A 25,092-nucleotide genomic window follows, 5' to 3' on the forward strand; every position below is an offset into this window, starting at 1 on the left:
TTCAGACTTCTGGAACAGTCCGAGAGGCCAAAGCAACTTCCTGCCACCGGGACACTCCCAGGCAGCCACCTCCACAAGACTGAAGGGCACACATTTAAGGAAAGTGGGAGCAGCTGACAGTTGTTGAGATAGAAAAAAAAGGGGTGAAGTTTAAAGTCAATCCTAGCTGTCATCTCTCCATAGCGTTTCCTTGCCCAGCGGTGAAGTAGGTGTTGACTGACTATTCATAAACTAACCCACTGAGGATGCCAAGGGAGGGAAACGATCTAAAAGCCACATTTTATGTAGGTTCAGAAGGCAGATAAACATGAGAATACATCTGTATTATTTTAGCATTTAGCCAACATTTACAGTATGTTAGATGTCACCCCAGTGCTCCGCCTCTGAACACCCCATGCCTATGAGGTACCCATTACTTTTGCTTCCTTTTTGCCGATGAGGAAACAGTCAGTGGCTAACCCAAGGCCACACAAGCACAGGGCTTAGAAGACTGGCAGCAAGCCCCTCTGGCTCTGGGACTTGTGGTGTGAGCCTGCCAGACGATGGGGTGGGGATGTGAACAGCCAGGGATGTGGGAACAAGTTACTGGACTGCAGGAGACAGAGGAAAACAAGGAGAGAGAAGTCAGATGATGGGCGCAGAGGGCCTTAGGGGAGGCCAGGGAAGATACTGCTCAGAGGGAGATGGGGAGCAGAGTTTGATATTAGAAGACCAGTGGATAATCCCGGTGAGGCCGAGAAGCCAATGGGTGGCCAGGGTCACAGACACCCGGGCGCATGATGCTCAGGTCGGGAAGGCCTGGATACAAGTGGAGGGAACATCAGGACAACTGTACAAGCAGGTTAAGAAAAAGCTATCAGTGAGGTCTGTAAAAGGACAGTGAGACGGCAGGGCCACTCCAAGTCCCAGCCTCATTCAAACCAAAGGGCAGCTGGACAGGGTGGGCGTGGTGCGTTGTGCCCAGGAAGAAGAACGTGTCAAGGCCACCAGGTGGAAACTAATTCATCTCGCCAGGCAGCAATAAGTGTGCTTCATTGGCTTCTGAATCCCTCTGATGAGACAAAGATATATATATAATGACATTTCGTCCCACAACGCGCCCTTTCTCTACCAAACGGAAACCTTAACCTGTGAGTGTTTATGATGTCATCGTTCCCTTTCCTACTGCCCAGTAAAGCAGTCAGCTGTAGCTACAGAGTTCGTTTCATTGCTTTTTAATTGCCACACTTGTGTAAATAAGCACCACCATCTCATTAGGGGACTGGCTCTCCACTCAGGTATGTGGGCGGGCATCCTCGCTTTTCCAACCTGGGAAGCCGGGCGTGCGCAAGCACGCGGTTAGCTGCTTGCCCTGGATGCAGCCTTTCAGGTTACACTCACAGACGAAGCCCCGAGGCTTCTGTTTTCCACTTTGTCTTTTGTACAGGCAAATTCCTCTCTCTCTCTTTGCTCCTGGAAACATGTAAAACTTAGAGATGAGAGCCATGCCAGGCTGTATGCAGCTAAGTGTCGCAACCAGCACTAACGTAGTTCCCTTTCCTCTCTTAAGACCGGAGTCTAAACCATCCAGACCCACCCGACCCCCAAGAACTTCATCGTCCTGAAATAAAGGAATTAGGACACACACACAGACAGAGCAGTGTTGTGTCCATCTCCTCCGCACACCCCACAGCCTGGCATTCAGTGCTGAATGAACTGGGAGGAACCGGAACGTGACACAGATACTCTCAAAGTTGAGATGAACCATCATTTCGAACCATTTCCTGGTGTGGGGATGTAAGGATAAACAAGGAGTTTAAGGAGATGAAACAGTTATCTACTTTGTCTGGAGGCATTTGAAGACAGACAAGGGGCTGTACAGAGATCCCATCAGCTGTTGGCCCAGCATAATTTCCCCTCAAAAGGCTTGACAAAAACTGGTAGAAGGAAACAGGGTTTGGAATAACCAAATGGAGCTTAAAATCCACATACGGATGTCAAACTTGTTAGGTATTTTTGTTTGTTTGTGTTTTGGTTTGGTTTTATTTTTTTCCATCGAGACAAACTGCTCTCTTTAGTGCCCAAGAGTCAAATTCTTTTCACTAATCAAAGGGTAGACAGACAAAGGAAGATTCCTCTGTGAGCATGGAGTATATAAAAAATGAGCCTAAGTTAAATGATTTATGGCTTCAACAAAGCAGCAGTATCACTCCCAAACGTCCCTCCTCCTTGTAAAGAAACAGTCCAGACAAGCCCCGAGTGCACAGTGGGGCTGAGCGACCCAGGAAAAATGGCTTCTGTGGATATCATTCCGAGATGCACCCCCAAATATCTCTAAGCAGGCACTCCACACTTCTCCAAACAGTCCAGCCCAAGTCCCCTGCCTAGGTTTGTTTACATAAAAACAATTTTTAGCTACAGGTCATGAGACATGTGCCACCCCTCCTGAGTCCAGGCAGATTAATGAGTATATACCTAAGAAAATACAGAAAATAATTTTTAGAAACAAATTTTTATTCTGAAACAGCCAAGCACCTGATAAAACCCAGCAGTCTCTTTTGTACAAAATAAGCCCAAATCTGATACTGGGGCAGACTTGGCTTTGAAACTGTGCAGAAAAACACAAGGTACTCCTGAGCACCTAAAGGTCTCATCCTGATTTCAACCCAGACCCAGAAGGGCTTGGAGGTTGTCCTTTTGAAAGAGTGGATTTTTTTTTTTAAGTATATAGGTCAGAAACGCCACTTTGGAACCCTGGCATTCTCATAGCCTAAGGAGCCATTTGGGTCAGAATGGCACTTGTTTACTTTCAGAGATGCATGCTTGAACCAGAGCAACTGAGATCTCTAGAAATGCAAACGGTAAATAGCATCCTGAACATCATCCACCGGGACTGGAGGAAGAGCAAATGGACCTGCAAATGAGGCTGAGCCTAGCAAAGATGAGTCTTAGGTTTTGGACTCGGACGCAGTTGTCTCTCTTCAGACAATACTCCAATAAAACAATTCCAAAGTACTTGCCACCCTGCCACACCCCTCCGATTAAACTGCACTTCACAGATATCTAGATAAAGCCTGACCAAACCGAATAAACACCAGGCAGGCAGTGCAGCCTGGAATGCCCAGCCTGCCCTCCCCAGAGTCTGACCTGCCCTATGTCTAGAAATTTTAAGCAAACAAAATCTACTGTAATTCTATTGAAGCCTTTGAAGTTGAACAAGGTTAGCTCAGACTCTGACGTTCTGACTTTCACAGCAGATGGAAGGAGAGAGAGAGAGAGAGAGAGAGAGAGAGAGAGAGAAACTTCCTCAGCTTACAAACATGTGTCCAGTTCCGATCTGAGTTCTCTAACCTTAGCAGCATCCAGAAAACAAAATAACAAAAACCTTATGTTCTATTACTCACTGTTACTCCAGGATTTCAGTAAATATTTGATACTGATTTCAAAGAAGCCGGAATCCTGCTGGCTGGCCATGTCTGCCGCATACAAAGAGGACTGGAAGCTGCTGTTGGAGGAGCGGGTACCGGGCGTGGAGATGCGCCTGTCACAGGTTAGTGATGTACGCGAGGGTCAGAAGCAAAGAGGCACGCTCCTCATTTAAAGGCCACCGGGAGCGGGATGCACAGCCTCGCCTCCTCTTCCTCCTCCTCCGGGGGCCAGGGCTGGCTTCTTATTTGCTGGGTGCTGATCTCCCTTGCAAGCCTTCCGAGGCAGAGGCCTCAGCGGCTTCATTTCAGAGCTAACACGAGCAGCAATGCCTGCTGCCTGCCTCCGGCCGCCCACATGCTCAGCCACAGCCAGGTAAGGTAGCAAGGAGGCCCCACCTGCACGGAGATCTGCTATACCTACCGGGCGACGGCTTCTGGGCTTCCTGGCTGCCCAGCCGGCAGCCCCTGATGAGGGATGGGCTGAAGCCCCGCCCCCAGCCCCTGCGTTTCTCAACCTGAGCTCCCACCCAGCCTCCACCTCGCAGCCCCAGGGACGGGGACAAGAAATTTGCCAGCTGTCTGGCGCAGGTCTCCTCAGTGCAGAAAGGTTGGCAGGCAGCGGTCCGGGTGTGCTCGGGCTGCGATTTCCCCTTGTGTCTGTCCCAGAAAATACTCAACTGCGGCACTCTGCGGTAAGACAGCTGCACCCTTGCATTTGGATGCAGTAGCGTTTGGGGAGGGGTGTGTGTGTGTGGGAAATCCGTCAGCCTTGCTGCAACCGAGAAGCCAGACGTCTGCTGGCCTTTCCTTCCTTCTCTATGATGAGCAGACGGGCATCTGCATTTTGTGCAATGCAGGCTTTTCTGAGGGGTACCTGAGCCCCAACGCATGCGCCAGAAGGGAAAGTACACATGTTTAATCGGCTTGTCTGTGAAACGCCCGGATTCCACCATGGACCGGGTTCTTCGTGTTGTCATTTCTAAGAATCATACAGCCCAATACACTTTATTTCATAAGTATGAAGAAGCTAGGACTCAAAGGCAATAGGCCTGCTTTCTCCTTTATGAATTCTTGATATCATGTGCCCTGGTTCCAGTCGGCTTTGTTTCGCGTTATTATTACACTAGATGGGAGGATTAAATAAGAGTATTGTATTTTAATAATGACTGGCTATGCTCTATCAGGGTGACGTTTGACAAGTCATCTTGCAAACCACTGTGCCCTCCTCTCCCCAGTACATTTATGATTGAGAGGTTCCAATCATAAATTATGGATACGTAATAATTATTTAACCCTCACCACAAATGTGCAGACTCCACCCCCAGCCCAACGCAACAAGGCTTCCTAGTTTACTAATTCATTTGGGAAATGAAAGATGATAATATAATTTTTATGTTTTAGGCAAAGAACTTTCCAAATCAAACTAAGTAACACTTCTAGAAATGATCTAGTTTATCAGCACGTTTGCAGACTCTGTGGGAAGGTGGGCACTGAATCACTCAATCCCAGCTCAACTTGCAGGGCTTTGGCCTCCTGAAGTCAGTCCTCGGGCTGGGGTCTTTCTGATTCAGATGCATACTTTGGGGATGAGCTCATTTTCCTTTATCAGAGTCCCTGAGAACGTAGGGGTTCTATGTAAAATAGGATCAAAAGGCTTTCTATGAGTAACTGGGTTGGTACTTTCGCCATCGCCATCGTATGAGGCCGCTAATGAACCGGCCTCAGGGGTACTGAGTAAATGCTACCATGGATCTTGGGTCCCTGTTCCCACCTGGCACCCACTCCCTTGCTTAGCCTTTGTTCTTCATCTATATGGTGAGCATAACCAATGCACCCACTTCCTGTGCTTTTTGGAGAGAGTAAATGGCCTTGTGAGAAAAGTTCAACCCAGTAGCTTGCACCTAGTACCCCCTCCCATGTTTTACTTACTGAACTAATTTATTATTTTATTCATTGCGTTTATTATGCTGAACTTTTTTTTCTGAGGTAAAACCATTTCTGTGAACTAGAAGGTCTATTATTTTTGAATACCAATAGTAATTATTGGGGGACAGTAGGTTGGAGTTGTAATAAGCAAGCACACTCTTCTTTATTGCCACTCTAGATATTTGTTTGCTTGTTTGTTTTTGAGACAGGGTCTCTCTCTGTCTCCCTGGCTGTCCTGGAACTCACTCTGTAGACCTGGCTGGCCTCGAACTCACAGAGATCCGCCTGCCTTTCCCTCCTGAGTGCTGAGATTATAGGCATGTGCCACCACATCCAGCCTTAAACATATACACTTTTAAAATCGTAGTTTGGGACTTGAGAGATGGCCAAGTTATTCTTCCGGAGGACCCAGGTACAGTCCCCAGTCCTCACATGGCAATTCACAACCATCTGTTACTTGGGTTTCTGGGGAGCAGTGCCCTCCTCTGATTCCCACGGGTACTGCATGCGTGGTGTACAGATAAGCATGCAGGCAAAACACTGAGTGTGCATAAAGTAAGAATGAATAAATTCTTTAGAAAAATCCCAACTGATTTTTGAAAAACCTTTCAGGGATACTATGAACATACTACCTAGTCAAGAATTCCACTCATCTACATTTCAAAGGGAACCATGACAAGAAAAAACCCTTAAAGCTAGTTAGAAAAAGAAAATTAATAGCATTTAGTTTTCCCTGTGAAAAGTGAATTGGCTGTCTTGTATCAGGTCCCAATCATGTATCTTACTACCTTTAAAGAGGATATATATCAGCCTAGAGGGATGGCTCAGCGGTTAAGAGCTTGACTGCTTGCTCTTTCAGAGGACCCAGGTTTCATTGCCAGCACCCACATTGCTACTCACAACTCTCTGTAACTCTAGTTCCAGGGACCCGACACCCTCACACAGACAAATATGCAGGCAAAACACCAGCACACATAAAATAAAAATAAATACATTTTTTAAAAGAGGATATATAAGCTAAATGAACAGAAGAGGCCTTTTGATCCAGTCAAAGGCTGGCAAATCAAAGGGAATGACACCTGCTACATGCTGGGACAAAACTGCACCCCTTTGTCACCTTTCTCTCGGGGGAGCGGGGGAATGGCTTATGAAAACAAAAAGCTGTAGACTCCTAACCAAAGGCACTTTGAAGTAAAACAATAAAATCGGATCGAGTCCCTGGCTTGCTTCCTAACTTCAATTGTCATTTAAGATGACCTCTAGCCGGCTCGGCTCGCACACCCCTGAAAGTGAAGGCTTGCTCGGTGCTTAAAAGTCTCGGAGACTAGACAGTGAGCAGACACTGGGGGCTGAGAGAAAGATAAGAGGAAAAGTGGAGGGGGCCAGGAATGGTATCAAAGGCTGCTGTGGGTGGGAGAGTATGTGTGTGGGCGGGGGGTGGAGCCCAGGAAGTAGCCTGAGACACAGGCTACATTGAAGAGACCATCTACGGTTACGGGACATAAATCCTGAGCTAAAGTACATGTTTCAAAATCAGATTTAATCCTCACTTCAAACCTGCAGGACAGGGACTATGAGAAGCGTATTTTCTAGACGAGAAAACTGAGGCTTAAAGAAACATAAGGTGAAAGCCACATATGTGACACAGTTTACACCTAGTTCACATGGTCATTATTGCTGTTAACATCATCCCATCACCTTTAATTGTAAAGTGAGATGAGAATCAACTTCTTTAAAGAAGGTTCGGGAAGAGATGTCCAGAACCCCTGATAGCTGTTCGCCTAGCGGCTGCCCACATCCCAAGCTTTTTCCTGGATGAGGAATTGCTCCCTAGGGCCGAGAGAAAGGTGCCGCTATTTTTCACAGTCATCTGATACACTGTACAGGTTGTGTCTCTGCAGGGACTCATGAACCCGAGTGGAGGTCGGATGCCTGCAGAGAAAATCCAGCCCGACTCTGCTCACCGTGTCGAGGGTAGAAAGGGCTCTGCCTGCCCTGCTGCAGGACGGTGTCAGCCGAGGACAAGACACAGGTGCGGGCAGGTGGGAGTACCGAAGGGACCAGGACTCCGTTTTATGAGAAGGGAGTGATCAATGTGTCCCCAGAGTCCCCACTTACTGAGTGACAGTGCAGGATGGGAGAGATAGAGGGCACTTGGACTAAATCTCAGAATCGATCCCACTTGCCTTTCTTCTGGCTTTGTCCCTGTTACAGCCGCCATCTGCTTCTCTCTCTCTCCACGAAAGCTGTGTCTCCCAGCACACAGTCCTCACTCAGCAAACACACTAGAGGCTAAGTGAACACACTCCTCGTGCCTAATGAAGGTTACCTGCTACCTCTAGAGGAAGATGTGTTAACAGAAGCACAGTCAGAAACCAGCAAGACAGTTCTGCTGGTCAAGGTGACAGCCACCAAGACTGATGGCCTGAGTTTGATCCCTGGGACCCACAAGGTGGAAGAAGAGAGCCAAGTCTCACAAGTTGTTTGCTGATTTACACACACACACACAAATAAATGTAACAAAAGTATAGTGAGTTTATATTTTAATTCATATTTTATTTATGCGTTCCTAGCATTTTGAACAATCTCTTAAGGCTAAAATGTGTGGTCTTTAAAAAAAAAAAAAGTAGACCAGGGGCTGAAGAGATGGCTCCGTGGTTAAAAGCACTGACTGCTCTTCCAGAGGGCCTGAGTTCAATTCCCAGCAACCACATGGTGGCTTACAACCATCTGTAATGAGATCTGGCACCTTCTTCTGGTGTGCAGGCATACATGGAGGCAGAATGTTGTATACATAATAAATAAATCTTTTAAAAAAATAATGAAACATGACATTTAAAAAAAAAAAGTAGTCCAGGAGAGCAAAGCGAGGCCATCTGGATGCTTGTCTTCCTCGGAAACCATTCCCAGTGGTTTCCAAGCATCTGGCTGAGTTGATTGCGTTGGGGTGGAATGTGTCGCCTTTCCCTGTGGACAGGTGAGTACCACGTGCCGTCACCGTCACAGAGTCAGGCAGAGGAGCGATGCTTTGCAAGCAACAAATACACAAAAGCGGCTTTATCAAAAGTTGTTCAGCGGTGTCAAATCCCAAGGAGTCTATGCATGTTGTAGTCCCCTATATCATGTAATAACTACTCTGAGGGGCCAGCACCACGGCTCAGTAAGAATGCTTGCCACTAAGCCTGGTAACCTGAGATTCAACCCAGAACCCACATGATAGAAGGAAAGACTCAACTGCTGTAAGCTGATGCCTGACCTCCAAACATGTCCACATAGGTCAATAAGTAAATGTATTTTAAAAAAGAAAAAAGAAAAAAAAGATCTGTTCTCATCAGGGCAGTGATGGGGGTACACACCTTTAATCCCAGCACTCAGGAGGCAAAGGAAGGCAGATCTCCAGACTCAAGGCCAGACTGGCCTACAGAGTGAGTTCCATAATTCCAGCTAGGGATACACAGAAAAACCCTATCTTGAAAACAAACAACAACAACAACAAAATCTGTTTTGAGGAAAATTAAACATCACCTAGATTGAGTTAAAATAACATGAGCTGATCTCAGTGATGACAAGGACTGATTTCCTTGCCCAGCCCCCCATCATTTGGCAGTGCTGGGGATCAAACTCGGGGCCTTGGACTGCTCAGGCACGGGTTCCACAACTGAGCCATATGCCCACGCTGTCATTTTTCTTTACGTGGGGGAAAGAAAAAGAAGCCTCACAAAGAGACAACCTGAGAATCAAATGTTGGAATAACTGATAAACTTTGCTCCAACCCATTTCAAATGCAGCGTTGCTGATCTCTTCGAGTTAAGAGACTTTAACTAGGGGAGGCTTGTGCAAACATCTCAGGACACTACAGGGTCTACGTCAGGAGTGGGGACCTGCTCCTTAACACCCCGACTGTCAGACACAAGTCACTCAGAACGCGATCTGTGAGTGTTGGAAACACTGGCTTCAGTTCTCTCCACTATGAATAATTTTCCTCCAATGGATTGAAATACATTTAACTTTTCTGAATGCAAGGGAATTTCATTAGGCAGAGTTTGCTACTGAGTAGATTCAGACACAAACAAGGAAAATCATGTTTCCTAAAATGGTTTTCATTTTTAAAATAGTAGCAGAGCCCAGTTTTAAATCCCTCTTCACCCAGCTCCTCTGCAAAGGAGTTTTTTTTTTTTTTTTTTTTTTTTTTTTTTTTTTTTTTGGTTTTTCGAGACAGGGTTTCTCTGTGGCTTTGGAGCCTGTCCTGGAACTAGCTCTTGTAGACCAGACCAGGCTGGTCTCGAACTCACAGAGATTCACCTGCCTCTGCCTCCCAAGTGCTGGGATTAAAGGCGTGCGCCACCACCGCCCGGCTTTTTTTTTTTTTTTTTTTTTGAGACAGGGTTTCACTGTGGTTTGTAGACCAGGCTGGTCTCGAACTCACAGAGATCCGCCTGCCTCTGCCTCCCGAATGCTGGGATTAAAGGCGTGTGCCACCACCGCCCGGCTCTGCAAAGGAGTTTTATAAGGAAACAGGCACCAGGACAAGTGAGCTCGACACGGGGCACAGGGAAGTCTCTCTACGCATAAGGCAATAAAAGACCCTGAGAAATGACAGCAGGAAGGGAGGGAAACAGTGATCCATCTCACTTCCTGTGGGCACAGGGACCAGTAAAAGACCCTGAGAAATGACAGCAGGAAGGGAGGGAAACAGTGATCCATCTCACTTCCTGTGGGCACAGGGACCAGCCCTCCATATGCCCGCGTTACCCAAGGTGACAAATGACGATTATTGAGCACCTAACAGCCTCAGGCTACATTGTATCACAAAGACGAAGCTGAACCAGAGACAGGCTGCTGGGCACCTCTTGGATTGGCCTAGGAATAGCAAGAAAGTAAACGGGACCTCTGGTACCAGGTGCCTCAGGCTTCCATCCCAAGAAAGGAGAACTGGGCCTCTCCACAGACTCTGCTGCAGATACTGAATTGTGACTTTAAAAATATCCAAAATGCATGCATTAGAAAGAGGGGGTGAGGTACCATACGCCAGAGCTGAGTCCGCACTGGATACCCATCGGTGTGCTGTCGGCAAAGCCGCCGAGCGTTTCCTCACCTCGGTGATCTTGTCTGTCAACTACAACGGCTCACAGGGTCCTGCTGGTCAGTGAGCACAAGTGTCAGGTGCAAAATGTCCCTGGAAGCCTACAGTCAGAGGAGGAGAAGCGGGAGAAAGGGGTGCTGCCTGCAACAGAGGGAGGGACCCTTGCCCTGCCATCCCTGATTGCTACTAAAGTAACTGTGTATACCAACCTACACCTATGTATATGCAGCCGTTTATTTTAAGATATATATATATATATATATATATGTATTTTGTCTGCATATACGTGTATACATGAGCACTATGTGCGTCTGGTATCCAAGGAAGCCAGGAAAAGGGCATTGATTCCTCTGGAACTATAGTGACAGATGGTTGTGAGTCACCATGTGAATGCTGGGAAGCAAACTTTTGCCGAAGCAGCCAGTCTCTGCAGTCCCTAGATTTGTCTATAAACTTACTACTTCTGGTAGTTTAAATGAAGACATGTCCCCCATGGACTCGGGTATTTGAGCACTGGGTTCCCAGTCGGTGCTCTTTAGGGAGGCTATGGAGCCTTTGGGAGGTGCAGCGTTGCGGGTGGAAGTACAACACTGGTGGGGTCTTTGAGTGGGGCCCCGCCCCATTTCCTGCCGGGCCAAGCTCTGTAACCTGCTGTGGCCTCAAATGTGATCAGCCAGCTTCCTGCTCCAGCCACCGCTGCGGCGCTGTCTTCACCACCATGGTCTCTAACCCTTTGGAACCGTAAGCCTAAATAAACTGTTTCCTAAGATGTTTCTGGTTATGGTGCTTTATTACAGCGGAAGAGCTGATAGAAAACTTACACTTTGCTAGTTTCCAGCAGTGGTGGCGCACTCCTTTAATCCCAGCACTCGGGAGGCAGAGGCAGGTGGATCTCTGTGTGTTTGAGGCCAGCCTGGTCTACAAGAGCTAGTTCCAGGACAGGCTCCAAGGCTACAGAGAAACCCTGTCTCGAAAAACCAACAAAACAAAACCCCCCAAAATAACAACAACAACAACAAAAACCTTACACTTCGCTATATTGTAAAGCCACATGTAATTGCACGTTTACAGTGCTATCAAGAAAGGCTTATTCTGCTTCTGATTCGGACCTGGTGCTATGATCCTGGGCAGATTATTTCTCTAAAATCATCCCACTGTTTCTGTGTACAGGCGGACATTTGAGTTTTCCATATTTGGGGGTGGGGGGTGGGAACGGAACAAGAGGAAAACCACGCGTTGGGTGATAAATTTCACGACTTAATTTCTGGCAACAAGTCCACATTCTTGATCCGTTTTGGATAAGGCAAGCGTTCAAGGTATCCGTGAAGACACACACTGGTTGGTTGACAGGAAAAGCCGGTCCTAGCGCTGCAAAATTGGGGGGTGGTAAGAAAGATAAAGAAATATTGAAGCAAGCGAGTGGGCTACCATGAAATGAATGAGGTGAGAAATGAGAGTGTTCTATTCGGCTTAGAGGACGTGATAGAACCAGGTACCAAGGAATCCCGATAAACACAGGGTAGGTAGAAACAGCTAAGGCCAGGTTATCCTCGTGGATCTTAAGGACAGTGGGGCTAACGGAACTGAAGGTACAAACAGTAGCATGTCCCCTGGGACTAACCCTTTGAAGAGCTGCGTCAACTGCTCTAAGCACTCTGACGTTATCTTCAGAGTCTCCCAAAAGGCCACCTGTACATGAAGCTTCCTGGTGCCGAACTCCAGACCCCACCTTTTAGAACTGGGGTGTGGAACTGGAGAACAGGTCTCAGAAGCTCACACGTCAGTATCTCCACTGGAGGCAGGGTTCAGATGTTGGAGAGTGTATGCTGCTGAGAAGCAGCTCGTAGGACCGAGAGTCTCCAACGGCCTGTTTTCAGAAAGGGTGGGACATCGCCAACCTATGTGAGTAACAGTCCGGGCTTTGTGTAGGAGGGTGGGGCCGTCAGAAACTGGACCAGGGAAGGCTGCTCAGCTCAGAGGCTGGTGGGGAGAGACGTGCCAACTGCCAAGCTTAGCGACACAGTCAGGGGAGCGGTGAGAGTAATGGGGTTTGCAGACAGACAGGCAGGCTGGGTGAGGTCACCCAGAGAAGCCCGAGGAAATGGGGGGGTGGGGGCGAGCATGATTCTAGCCCTCAGTGGCGTTAACCAGAAGACCCCCCAAGTTCAGGGACAGATCCTACCCCACAAGCCACAATTATCTACCTACATATTTAACCTCCTCCTTCTCTTCTATAAAATGCACAAAATGCTCCCCTATCTGTCCTTTACACGAAGCTGTCCCATCATCTCAAAGGAGTGTATATGGCACGGAAGGTTCGAACTCCCAGGATGCTAGTACGCGATGCTCGGCGCTCCGTCCGGCAAGATACAGATGTGGTAGAGAGTGAGCAGAGGGGCTGTTCTCTGTAACATCCTCATGAACTTCCAGGGTGCAGTTTAGGGACAGATGAGGGGTGTCCTGTTCTGTAAAAGGCCATCCACCAACTCCAGGAATGTACTGGTGGTTTGTCTGAATTTCATCCAAATGTCGTTCCCGCCTCTGGATAAATACAGGATGGGTGGCAACTGCAGCTGGAGAGATACCCCACCCTGTCTCCAGATTTATTTTCCACCTCCTTTTCTCCCCAATTAGCTCTTTGTTTCCCCTTCTGAAATTCTGTTTAGACACCAACCTTGCCTATCAGCCCTTCGCTCTGCATATCTCTCTTCAGACAATTCGTACTGTGTTCATCAAACCACCCAGGATCGAAAGACTAATGGCCAGGGTCCTGGATGTGGCCTGTGCCTGGACCTCCAGGAAGAAGATCCCACCGTGAATCTTCTCATAATGAGACGTTTATTAAGCACAAGGTGAGTCTGTGCCAAACACAGCAAATCCTCTCTCCATTGCCTGTTATCTACTGCTACTAACGAGGAGACAGGAGTTGCGGAGCCACCGCAATCTTCTTCGTGAGGATACACCAAAGAAATGGCAGCAACTTTAATGGCAATGACTGTCAGTTATGGGGTACCCCTCAAACTGGCCCTGAGCCCTGGCGTGAGACCAGTGATGCTCAGTGTAGCGGCAGATGCCACCCTAAAATCTGAGCAACTACATTCAAATAGCTAAATGCAAGTGGGAAATTTCAACACTATATTTTCTTTAACTCAATATGCCACAAAATTACCATTTCAGTATGCAGCAGGTATAAAAATTATTAGCGTGACATTTTATATTCTTCCTTAGCATTAAATATTTGAAATACGCTGTGTATTTTACGGCACGTGTAAACCACAGTCCACAAGCACACCATTCATAAGTGGCTAGTGGATCCTTTCTTTGAGAGACCAAGTCTAGGTTCCTACTGTTTATGCACTATAAACCCTTGTGTGTGTGGGGGGGTGGAGTTTGGGGGTCTATGGATGTGTTTCTGTGCATGCATGTGTGTGCATGTATGTGTATGTGCATGTATGTGTGTTTGCATGTATGGAGGCCAGAAGTTGACATCAGAAGCTGATGGAGGAGGGTCATATGTCTATTGGTTAATAAAGAAACTGCCTTGGCCCTTTTGATAGGACAACAGCTTAGATAGGTGGAATAGACAGAACAGAATGCTGGGAGAAAGAAGCCGAGTCAGGCAGTCGCCATGATCCTCCCACCCGACACAGACACAGGTTAAGATCTTTCTTGGTAAGCCACACCTCGTGGGGCTACACAGATTATTAAATATGGGTTAAAGCAAGATGTGAGAATTAGCCAATAAGAGGCTAGAACTAATGGGCCAAGCAGTGTTTAAAAGAATACGGTTTCCGTGTAATTATTTCGGGTGTGAAGCTAGCTGGGTGGCGGGACACAGCCCGCCGCTCCATCAACAAGAAGCTCTCCTCCACCGCCTTCCACTTAGTTTTCTGAGATAGGGTCTCTCATTGAACCTGGAGTTCACTGACTGAGCCTGTTGGCTCCACGAGCTCCAGGAATCTGCCAGTCTCTGCCCCTAGAGTGTTAGAGAACCCGGAGACAGGAACTGAAGCAGAGACCATGGAAGAACACTGGTTTGCATCCCTGGCTTGCTCAGCTACCTTTCTTATGTAGCCCAGGTCCACCCACCCAGAGATATAGCGCCTACAGCAGGCTGGGTCTCCCACACCAATCAGCAATTAAGGAAATGGCCCACAGACATGCCCACAGGCCAGTGTGAGGGAGGTGAGTGTCTTTCTTCCAAGTAAGTCTGGGTTTGTGCCAGGTTGACAAAAACTAACGAGCATAGTCACCAATTTTATGAATTCATGTATAAGAGACACACAGAATAGGGACGGCCCCAGAGAGAGGGCAGACTGGCAGTTGCCAGGAGTACTAGCAGGGTAGGGGGAATCTGGCTCATCGGTAGGTGGCTTCTTCCTGGAGCGATGGTAATGTGTGAGAGTACCATCAAGTGGCAGCTGTGTGGCCTTGTGAAGACGTGAGCTGCTGACGTGCCATGGACGTGGGCATGTGTGTTACTTCACCTCACTAAAAGTATTTATTTCAGGGCAAAGCTGGGCTTCCCATGGGCCTGGTGCCACCTAGTGGCAAAAACACCTTGTGTCAGGCTCCAAGACAAAGATGCCTGCCTGCCTGCCTGCCTGCCTGCCACACGGCAGGGGAGATCTAAAGCCAGGCCAAGGCCCACACCTCCAGCGGGATGTATGTGGCATCTTCAGCGGGACGTCTGTCTCATGAGGGTCGAGATATTGAACAACGGCAGCTGTCGGCTGCTCTGGCTGGAGGGCAAGGTGATTTCCAGTGCTGGTCCCGGCATGGACTCAAACTCTCTGAAGCTTTCTAGGGTTGGTTTATCTGTCCGTCCAATGGGAACAAGCTTCCCTCACCACTGTATTCCTAGGCTAATAAAAGACAGCCCAAGAACCACAGTTAATGCATGTGGCTGCTTTCCTTTTCTCCTCGACAATTAAGGACAATGAGGGCTTACAAACCCCACATAAGACACTTTGGTCTTCCAAGAACAAGATGATGGGTGCTGGGGCAAAGGGACAGGGGTCGGTGTTATCTCAGGACGAAGTGGAGGAAAGAAATATCAGGCACAGGGCAGAACTCAGTTTCTTGTCTCCCCAGGAGAAATAGGAAGGTTGTACCCCCATTTCTGAATTACCATCATCTAGGGTGATACCAGACACATGTTAGAGTCTAGAAAATGCTGGCTGAGAAAGTAATTACTGATATGTAATTATAAGGTGTAGACTGTGGGTGAACCCTGAAAGAGTGGTTGCAGCGGCTTCTTTCTCAACACCTTAAATGCATGTTATACTTGTTTGGGGTGCTACTTTCAAGTGGATTTTCCATAGATCTCCAGAAACAATAGAATGGTAAACTGCCCCATATAAACCAAATGCTTAAAACAATTGCACATCAGAAAGGGATGTGCTACTATTACAATATTGGCCCAACAGATAGAGATTGCCGAAGCTAACTTTGAAATCTAAACTTGGCTTAAATGCCACATAGTCAAGCCTTGGAAATAAGGAATATGGCACTGTGAACCCCCAGAATGTTCTCCTAGTACTGATAAGTGGGAAGGCCCAACCTTGTTGGCACCAACCATCTCAAGCCATCTACCTGGGCATTTGTAAAGAAACATCCCAAACGGATGCTTTTCTTGCCAATAATCAGCCAGCTAATCATTACACATTTTTGAATTTCATACATGGAGAATCTGAGGTAGTCAAATGGCATATCTCTGCACCATATGTGCACAGTGCCCTTGGAGGCCAGAAGAGGGTGCCCGGGCCCCCAGAACTGGTCCTGAGCTGCTGTGTGAATACTGAGAAAAAACTGGGTCACTTGCAAGAGAAGCCAGTTAGTGAGCCAGCTCCCCAACCCCTGGGTGGTTACTATTCAACTACAAGTCTGTGCCATCCTCTGTGGTAGGATGGTGGACAACCAGGGCCATGATGGGGTGGCACCAGTCAAACCTTACCCCCTTTGCACACACTGTTCCTACCAGGTGGCCTTATCGCCCCTGGCACACATACACACTGGGAAAAGAGTGAACTGCTTGCGTTGTAACTGGGGGAAAAAAAAAAACAACCAACAAATAAACAGCTGTCATTTCTGAGGACATGCAATGCATGCACCATGAGGGAGACAAGCTGAAACGCTGAAAACAAGCCTGGTCCCTGGAGGGAAGCTCACCCACTCTTGCTTTATCCCATCACCTACTCCCTAGGGAGAGCTCCCGCGTAAAGAAATACAGGTGGAGCAAAGCCCATAAGGGCACGAGCTCTTTGGATCGATACTGGCCCTTACCCAGGCCTGTGCTCCACTTGGGGCATGCAAACACCAGCACCTGCAGGTAATCTCAGTACAGGCTCCCAGATAGACTGAGAGGAGGGGATCTACCAGGGCGGTCCTAAGCTCTTCTATGAAAATATTTGCCTAGGTTCCTCTTTGAATTTCATAAAAGAAGCCTGTATCCACAAGCACCAATGTGTACACATATGCACGTTTGTGTGTGCACGTGTGGACACACACACACACACGCATGCACGCATGCATGCAGACTCAACCAACAGACTGTTTTCTCATATACTTTCAGTTGACAGCAATTTGTTGTCTAGTGCAGAACAACCAAGGGCAGCTTCCTGAGCCGCTAGTGCTAAGGTGAGCCCTGGCTCTCTATGGGCACCACAGTCCCCCAGCTTTCCTTAAAGTAGCTGAGCCCAGGAGCTAGAATTACAGGCAGTTGTGTGCTACCTGATGTGGGTTAAGAACATGGTTTCTCTTCCGGAGAACAATCTTATTAGCATGGGAGTTTGCTATATTCTTTAAAACTGGTCAAACCACATGTTTATCAAGGTTCTACTTTGAATCCCTTTATGGTCTCTTGTCAGCCAGTGTTTGGTTTCTACAGCTGGTTTACCAAAGTCGTTCCAGTTTCTCAGGTGGAAAGGAGTTTCGAGAGTGCAAAATTTAAGAAACCCAGGCCTGGTAAAGAGAACTGGCTGCTCTTCCAGAGGACCCAGGTTCAATTCCCAACACCCACTTGGCAATTCACAACTGTCTGTAACTCCTGTTCCAGGGGTTCTGACTCCCTCACATAGACATATCTACAGGCAAAACACCAATGTACATAAAACACAAATAAATAAATTGTGTGTGTGTGTGTGTGTGTGTGTGTGTGTGTGTGTGTGTGAGAAAGAGAGAGAGAGATCCAAACCCATGCTTCAGGAAAGGTCAGATCTGCCTGTCTCCAAGCATGTTCATGTCTGTCCTGATGCGGTGCCTACCTGGGTAACCCTGTGACGGCCAAGGTTCATGTGACTGACAGTTGATCTGCTTATGTCCTAGGTTTCCGAGTTGGATGATAGCCCCTTCTCTAGGTTAGAAAAGCCATTCTGTGTGCACACAGCCAGAGATCTGAGGTCCCTTTCATAAAATCTTAGGTCCACTAGCACACGGACCTGGGTCTACTGGTGGGGGCAGACTGAGGACGGGCGGCGAATGCAGACTGCTCACTAAACAAGGAAGCCAGGGCAGAGGTGGGGAGCCAGGGCCGAGAGTGGGACCACAAAGCTGGCATGGGCGACTGGACGAGGCCTCCATTGCAGCTTAGGACCACACAGAAGGAGCTGCTGGGCCTGTCTGGGAATGCTGGCAGCATTAAGACGCATGTGTTCTGCTTTGCAAATGGACTTCTATCTGGTTAAGCCCGAAAACAACTTTCTTTCTCCAACCTGATGAAAGAGACACTTGAAATGGAGTTGACCTTTTAAGATTCAAGCAGATGACTGGAGAGGCCTTTGCAGTAAATGAGACAGCCTGAGGGCTGTCGATTCAAAGTCCAGGGAGACACGGGGAAACAGCCGCGGGCGGCTTTCCTCTGATAATATTCCTAACGAGGGTCCCTTTTCACAGGGTGGCTCACCCTTTGGCTGTGCGCATGGCGGGGATATAAATATTAGTTATGCAGCAACAACGGCGCTATTGAGACCTGTCAGATGCTCCCACCCATAAGTTGGATGAAGGCAGAGGTTTCAGACCAATTGCAGCTGAGGGTGAGGCCAGGGTGGAGGGCACTCAAAACAGCAAAGGACCTTCAGTCTCTCTAGTAGATGGCCGAGGTCTAGAGAGACACACAAGGGCAAATACAAAACAGTATTTTATTTCAGAAGAAAGGGCAGACTGTATTTTGGCCACATCTGCTCGCAAAAACAATAACAACAACAACAATAACAACAGCACCCCAAAGCCATGCTACCCCAAGGTGTGGAGGCCCCAAAATGTGAACCTATTGCCACCTTGTCTGTTAGTCAGAGAGTTTGGAGGTGGCTCAAAATGGCTGACAAGGGTAGTTGCACATCCTAATTCAGGCAAGAGGGATTTCTGTCAAGGTTGGTCCCTGACACCAAGGTCAAGTACCTCTCAGATTTCTGCTGTGCCATTCACTGCCCAGCACAGGGAGCTGTGTATCTGTTGTTCACTTGCTTACTGACAGCTTTCGCCCACTTATTTGCTACTAGTTTTCTTAAAACGTCATTGTAGAGGACTTTCAAATGAAAAATATTACGTGGCAACATTAGTCAGACTTCAAGGTCTATACATCTCAATGAACGTCTACACAGCTGGAACAGCCGTTCCGGAGCTGTGGGCGGCACAATGGACTTTAGACTCTTACCATCAATTCCACTTTTAAGTACTTCACACACACACACACACACACACACACACACACACACACACACACACACAGAAAAAAGTCAATGACGGTGTTAAAGCTAGAAAATCAATTAGCTTTTTATCGTCTTTCACAACTTGTGTTTGCAGTCTCAGGGAGAAAAACAGCCGCATGCTCTCCCTGGTATGCAAATCAAAGCCTGTAATATGCACATTTGTACACATGTAAAGCAATGTGCATGTGTGTGCAGCGTGACATGTACAAAGGCGAGCAAGAAAGGGCCAGTGGGAGGTGGTGATGAGGGATGACGTCCAGGCACAAGACGCAGATTTTAAGCTATAATGGAGGTAGAACTGGTTTGTCCCCTTGCTGAGCCTCCAAGCTGTGCCTGGCAGGAGGGGGTGCTTGGGAGGCTTAGTGAGTGAATGAGTGAAGGACTGAATGAATGAAACGTGTAAAGGTGAGGGGAGACAGCACTAGGAACAGGTGTCCTTAGAGACTCAGGTTTCCAGACTCAGTGTCAGTCAACAGCGCTGAGCTTTGAGAAGGTGATTTATGTCTGTAACACGGGCTGGGACAGACCCTGGCTGGCTCCTCCCACAATTCTATGTCAACCCTAAACTTAAGCTTTGGAGCCTGTGCTGTTTCCCTACATTCTTATTCTGAGGCCATAAACTCCAGCCTCAGAGATGGTTCAGTGGGTAAGAGCACTGGCTGCTCTTGCAGAGGACCCAGGTTCTGTTCCCAGCACCCACATAGTGGTTCCTAGACATCCCTTATTCTAGTTCCTTGGAATCTGATGCCCTATTCTGGACCCATGGGCACTGGGCATGTGTGTGGTGCATACACATACATGGAGGAAAACACTGGAGCACATAAACTAAAATAATCTAAAAGAAATAAACTCCATCCCCAGAAGGTGACTGGAACTGACTGGGTCTTCAAAGAGCTGTTTAAATGAAAGTGGAAGCAAAGCTTTCTTACCTAGACATCTGAAAGCAGATGTCTATGAATTCGTTGTCTGTTCCCTAGCACCTCTGGCTAGACGCAAATGCCATGGACTCAGGGACACAATGAGCACCTAGAAACTACGCTGAGTGGGTTAGTTTCCTCGGGACGGTGAGTCTCTCTCTCTCTCTCATCATAGAGGTTTTTAAGCCAATGACAATGCCATTGAAGAATGTCTTTATTCTCAGTGGACAGACATTTAACTTATTTTAAGGGCCCTTTTTCCTCTCTCTTTTTTATGACAGGGTTTCTCTGTGTAACAGTCCTAGCTGTCCTGGAACTCACTCTGTAGACCAGGCTAGTCCCAAACTCACAGAGATCCACCCGCCAGTGCTGGAATTAAAAATGTGCACCACCATCTCCCGACTCAAGAACACTTTTCAAAGTTGAAATGTTATCAATCTGATTTTACTTTGACGATTAAATGACACAGCTATTCCTCATAGGAAAGATTTGTATTAAAATATTTCTCTCAAAACAGTTTTGTTCTCTTTGAGGATCTATTTTGCATTTCTTTAATTTGAATGTATTAGCCACTCACTACATTGCCTAATACTTGAGCAAACACAAATTTTAAGCTTATCCAATGTTGTTTTCTTTTTAAAATTTTTTTATTTGTGTGTGTGTGTGTGTGTGTGTGTGCAGTGCCTGTGGAGACCAGAAAAGGTCCTGGAACTGGAGTTACAGGCTGCTACAAACTGCCTTGTGAGTGCTGGGTGTGGGAATTGAACCCGGGTCCTCCAGAAGAACAGCCAGCACTCTTAACTGTGGAGCTCTCTCTCTAGCCCTGTAAATTGTTTACTTAAAAACCTGTCCTCTTTACTCTTTTTTAAGGGGTTGTACATCCAATCTAGCGCAGTCTCTGATGTCTGCACAGTTCCCAGCATGAGCTCCAAGGGCAGAAGACTGTGCAGTCTTAATAAATGCCTGATGATGAATAATGAATGATATTAAAAACCATCAGCAGCCCCTTCTCCTCACTCCCATGAGCAGCGGCAGATGGTGAATCTTGGCTGTGCCTGCGGCTGCCCGTAGATCTTAAGAGGAGCCAGCGTTCACAGAGCAGCACCTCACGGGAGTCTTATGCAATTTATGGCTATTATTCCAAAGGTTCTTCTTGGCACGGATGTCACTGGCAGATGAGCTTGTCTCCTTTCTCAGAGGAATTCAGCTTTAAAACAGCAACAACAAAATTCCAAACAAACCAGACAAACTTCCAGGCCTTTCCTTGAATGCAAAGGAAAGAGGAACAGGACAGGGCTCCCTCTCCCAAAGGTGAGCTCCAATCCAAATGTCACAACTGCAGCCTCAGGCTGGAGAGATGACTCAGTGGTTAAGGGCATCGGGGGCTCCTCCAGAGGACCTGGGTTCAATTCCCAGCACCCACATGCCACTCACCATCATCTATAACTCCAGTTCCAGGGGATCCTACACCCTCTTTTGGCCTCTGCAGGCGTAGCCACACAAGCAGAAAAAATACCCATATACATAAAATAATAAACAAAAATTTAATAAGTTTTTAGTTAAAATTGCAATGTTCCAAGCATAGTGATGGGTAGGCAGTTAAACAGCACAAACATCCTCAACAAATACTTTTTCTTTTTCTCTTTGCTTCATCGTTCACTTTGGCAGACGTTGATCATTTACCTACTCCCATAAACTTTACTTTCAACCTGCTAAGTGAAATTCGGCCACTACGTACAGATTGGAGATGGCAGCTTTGGCAACCCAACATATGCCAAGGTTTGTATGCAATACTTTTGCTTTCCTTCTAGCCGCTACAGAATACGTATCTTCAGAAAGGGCTATGGCCACTCGGGGCGGAACCAAAGGGACTACACCAGCATTGGGTGGCAACCTGCTTCAAAAGCTTGCCCAGAAAAACAGGTGATGGTAATCAAACACATTTGTCATCCCAGGAAGCCATGAGCAGTACTCATGGGTAGTGTAGGCACAAAGGGACCAGGAGAAGCGTTCCCTTTAAAAGGGAGAACCTGCAGACAATGGGTCTGCCTTGCATGTTTAGTTCATCAGCAAACAGGATGCTCTCAGAGGACGGATGCTGGATGCTGTGAGAACCATGTCAGGCAGTGCTCATTATTCTGCTCACAGATTTCAAACTGTTGCTTGAGACATTTCATAAAGCAGCATTTGAAGGAAAGGAGTGCCCCAGCCCGCTGCAAAGGCCTGCGTCCGTGCGGTGGAAACCGTAACCAGATTGGGACCCCAGTGTAACCTCGTGGACTCACCAGATGGAAAGCGTGTACTCCAGGGCATGTGAGCTGCCGTCCCTGGGTGGCAGCTCCTGCCTGTGTGAAAACAGAGCGTGAACAATGTATACCAGCGCAGCCCACAGCTGAGACAGAGAGAGAAAGAGCATTATGGACATTTCATGCCCTCTTCACACGGTCTTGGCACATTATTCTTATTATATAGATGGAGAGGCTGCGGTTTTGTGAATTCCAGGTCACTCATAATAAATGCTTGCCTGATGAGATGCATTTTTATAGGGTGCAATGGTTCCATGACTGAATGTCTTATTTGAACCTAATAAAAGAAAGTACCTTTCTGTTTTTCTCCATGGTTTCCAGCACGTTGCCTCTTGCCTTTGCGACGGGCCAGGATAGCCCTTACCTTTGAATGTCCCTTGAATAATGATTTGCACACGGGTTGGAAACTAGTGGGTAGCAGAAAACAAAACCAACTAACCAACCAACCAAACAAACAAACAAAAAACAAGAAACCCAAACAAAACCATCAAAAAAAATCACATGAGAATCACAGCCTCAATATTCAGCTGTCTGATCAATAGAGTAGATATGTAATTAAAGACATTTCGTGTGCACCACGATGGGCATTTACACCCGTGACATAGCTCAAGCCACACACTGTGTGTCTGTGTTTACGAATGAGGCACTGTGCCCATTTTAAAGATGAGAAAATTGAAGTTTATCAGTCAGGTTACTAACGAAGGTAGCATGATTATGGGTGATTTTTTATTCCAGTTCAGGTTTGGCTCAGGACCTGGTCTCCCTTTCTGTGGTCTTGTCAGTTCTAGCAGACGGATGAAGGCAACAAAAATCACGTTCAGAAACACACATAAATATCTAAAACCACCTTTAGTCTCAGAACTCAGGAGGCAGATGCAGGCGGTTCTCTGAGTTCGAGACCAGCCTGGTCTACAGATTGAGTTCCAGAGTAGCCAGGAATATATAGAGAAACCCTGTCTCGAAAAACAAAACAAAACAAAAAACAAATTAAAAATAATTTAAAGTAACATCTTATTTAAAAAATTAAATAATAAAAACAGCGGAATGATAGAATAAACATCAAAAGATAACATACTCTTTCAGCCAGTTCTTGCCTTTGAACCCCTTACTTAGAATGACGACTTACTGACAAAAACATATTTAAAGTAAACAACCTCTGAGTAGAACATTTCTTTTAAATGTAGCACACAATCAGCATCACATCTTTTAAAGTAATTCTGACCAATTTTTCTCCTCTGTGCTCATTAAAATTCTACCCCTCAAGTGCTAAAATTCCACAGGCCTCTGGCTCCCCGTGACTTATTATTCCCTCCAGAGTCTCACACCGTGTTCAATGACATCATCGCTTCCAACGGTACTTGGTGATTCACTATAATTGTTCTAGATACATATTCCATTTCTCCAAATGGGTAGTCCATCCTAGGAAATACAGGCCCTCTTTATTGATTTTTCTGCATAACTTAACCCAAGATCTTGAGAGTATTATAATATTGGAGAAAAAAATTTTAAGATTGATTTTGGTTTATGTTCATGTGTGCATTTGTGTGTGTGTGTACCAAGTGTGGGTGCCCACAGGTACCAGATGAGAGGGTAGGATCCCTGCAGCTGGAGTTAAAGGATGTCATCAACTGTCTGATATGAGTTCCGGGAGCCGAACTTAGGTCCTCTGGAGTCACTACACGCAGGTGCTCCTAGCTCCCGAGTCATCTCTCCAGTCCCTGAAGGAGAATCTTTTAAAATGTGGGAAAATGTCACAGAGTGTAAAACTGTTGCTGGCACCCTCTTCCTTACGTTGTATTTTGGATGTCAGTAACAAAAATGTCAACAAAGAATTGGCTCCAAGTAGGCGCAGATCATTAGGATGTTAGGCTTCTTTGGTTTGGTTTGGTTTGGGTTGGTACAATTCAGTAATGAAGAGTCTGTTATCAACATCTTACCAGTGAGGTCTAATAGACAATGGAGAATATTATTAATGAAAATATTATCGGTCCATTTGAAATTAAAGCAGATGTCTAGAAGGCTTTCTTCAGTCCACATATCAGTTAACTACCGGACACTGCAGTGAACCTTATGGGTCCTGGAAGATGTGGTCTTGGCTTCAGAAGGCTAGTAGCAAGACGTTGTGGTCACTACCAGCATGATGTGCCTGCCATATTATGTTTCTATAAGAATCACACTCTTTGATAAAATATAATCAGGTATATTGGCATTTTCAATGGCCTGTGCCCAAGCTTCTCACTGGGTGAGCTTTTTCAGATTTGGGTTTGGCCATTCAGTGATGGACGACGGCTGTATTGGCATTTCGCAAGCAGCTCATGGAATTACTTGAGACTCCACAGGTGTGGAGTTTCCCTGAACAATAAGAACTGTCCTAGGTCCTGCCTGATTGTCAACTGATAAAAAAATCTTAAGTCTAAAGATGTGGGTGTGGAATCTGCAGAGAGATGAAGCTGCTTTTGCACAAAACTAATATTCTCTACATTTCCTCAGAAAACCCGGGGCTTCTTTTATTTGGGTGTGAACAGGAGTCGGTCGACGATTTGGAAAATTGAAGGTGACGCCACATCTGCCTGACATGGTCTGTAACTGCGTCACTGTGCACAGGTAGGGCAGCCTTACAAAAGAGGATACGTCAACTCATCAGATTGTCTTTCTGGGCACTGGTGTAAGGGCAGGCAGACGCTGGCAAGTATTCACCAGGGACAGTTGTCCTTACCTACCAGGGGCTGGAGCAATGGCTCCACA

The 25,092-nt window shown here is 46.8% G+C and overlaps 1 protein-coding gene across 4 annotated transcripts in view; it reads right to left on the reverse strand.

The window, feature by feature from the left end:
- Fry (FRY microtubule binding protein) overlaps positions 1-25,092 on the reverse strand; it is a 404,412-nt gene that overhangs the window by 243,644 nt on the left and 135,676 nt on the right. The window contains exon 1 of one of the 4 annotated variants that reach the window (XM_057765234.1): positions 3,384-4,110. The exons of 2 other annotated variants lie outside the window; for them this stretch is intronic. In XM_057765234.1, coding sequence (XP_057621217.1) covers positions 3,384-3,453 — 70 coding nt within the window. In that variant the 5' untranslated portion in view covers positions 3,454-4,110. Of the gene's footprint in view, positions 1-3,383; positions 4,111-25,092 lie in introns of those variants that run through there. One more of the 4 variants, XM_057765233.1, reaches the window with a different exon arrangement.

This window comes from Chionomys nivalis, chromosome 3, assembly GCF_950005125.1.
Source record: "Chionomys nivalis chromosome 3, mChiNiv1.1, whole genome shotgun sequence".
Classification (NCBI taxonomy): Eukaryota; Metazoa; Chordata; class Mammalia; order Rodentia; family Cricetidae; genus Chionomys; species Chionomys nivalis.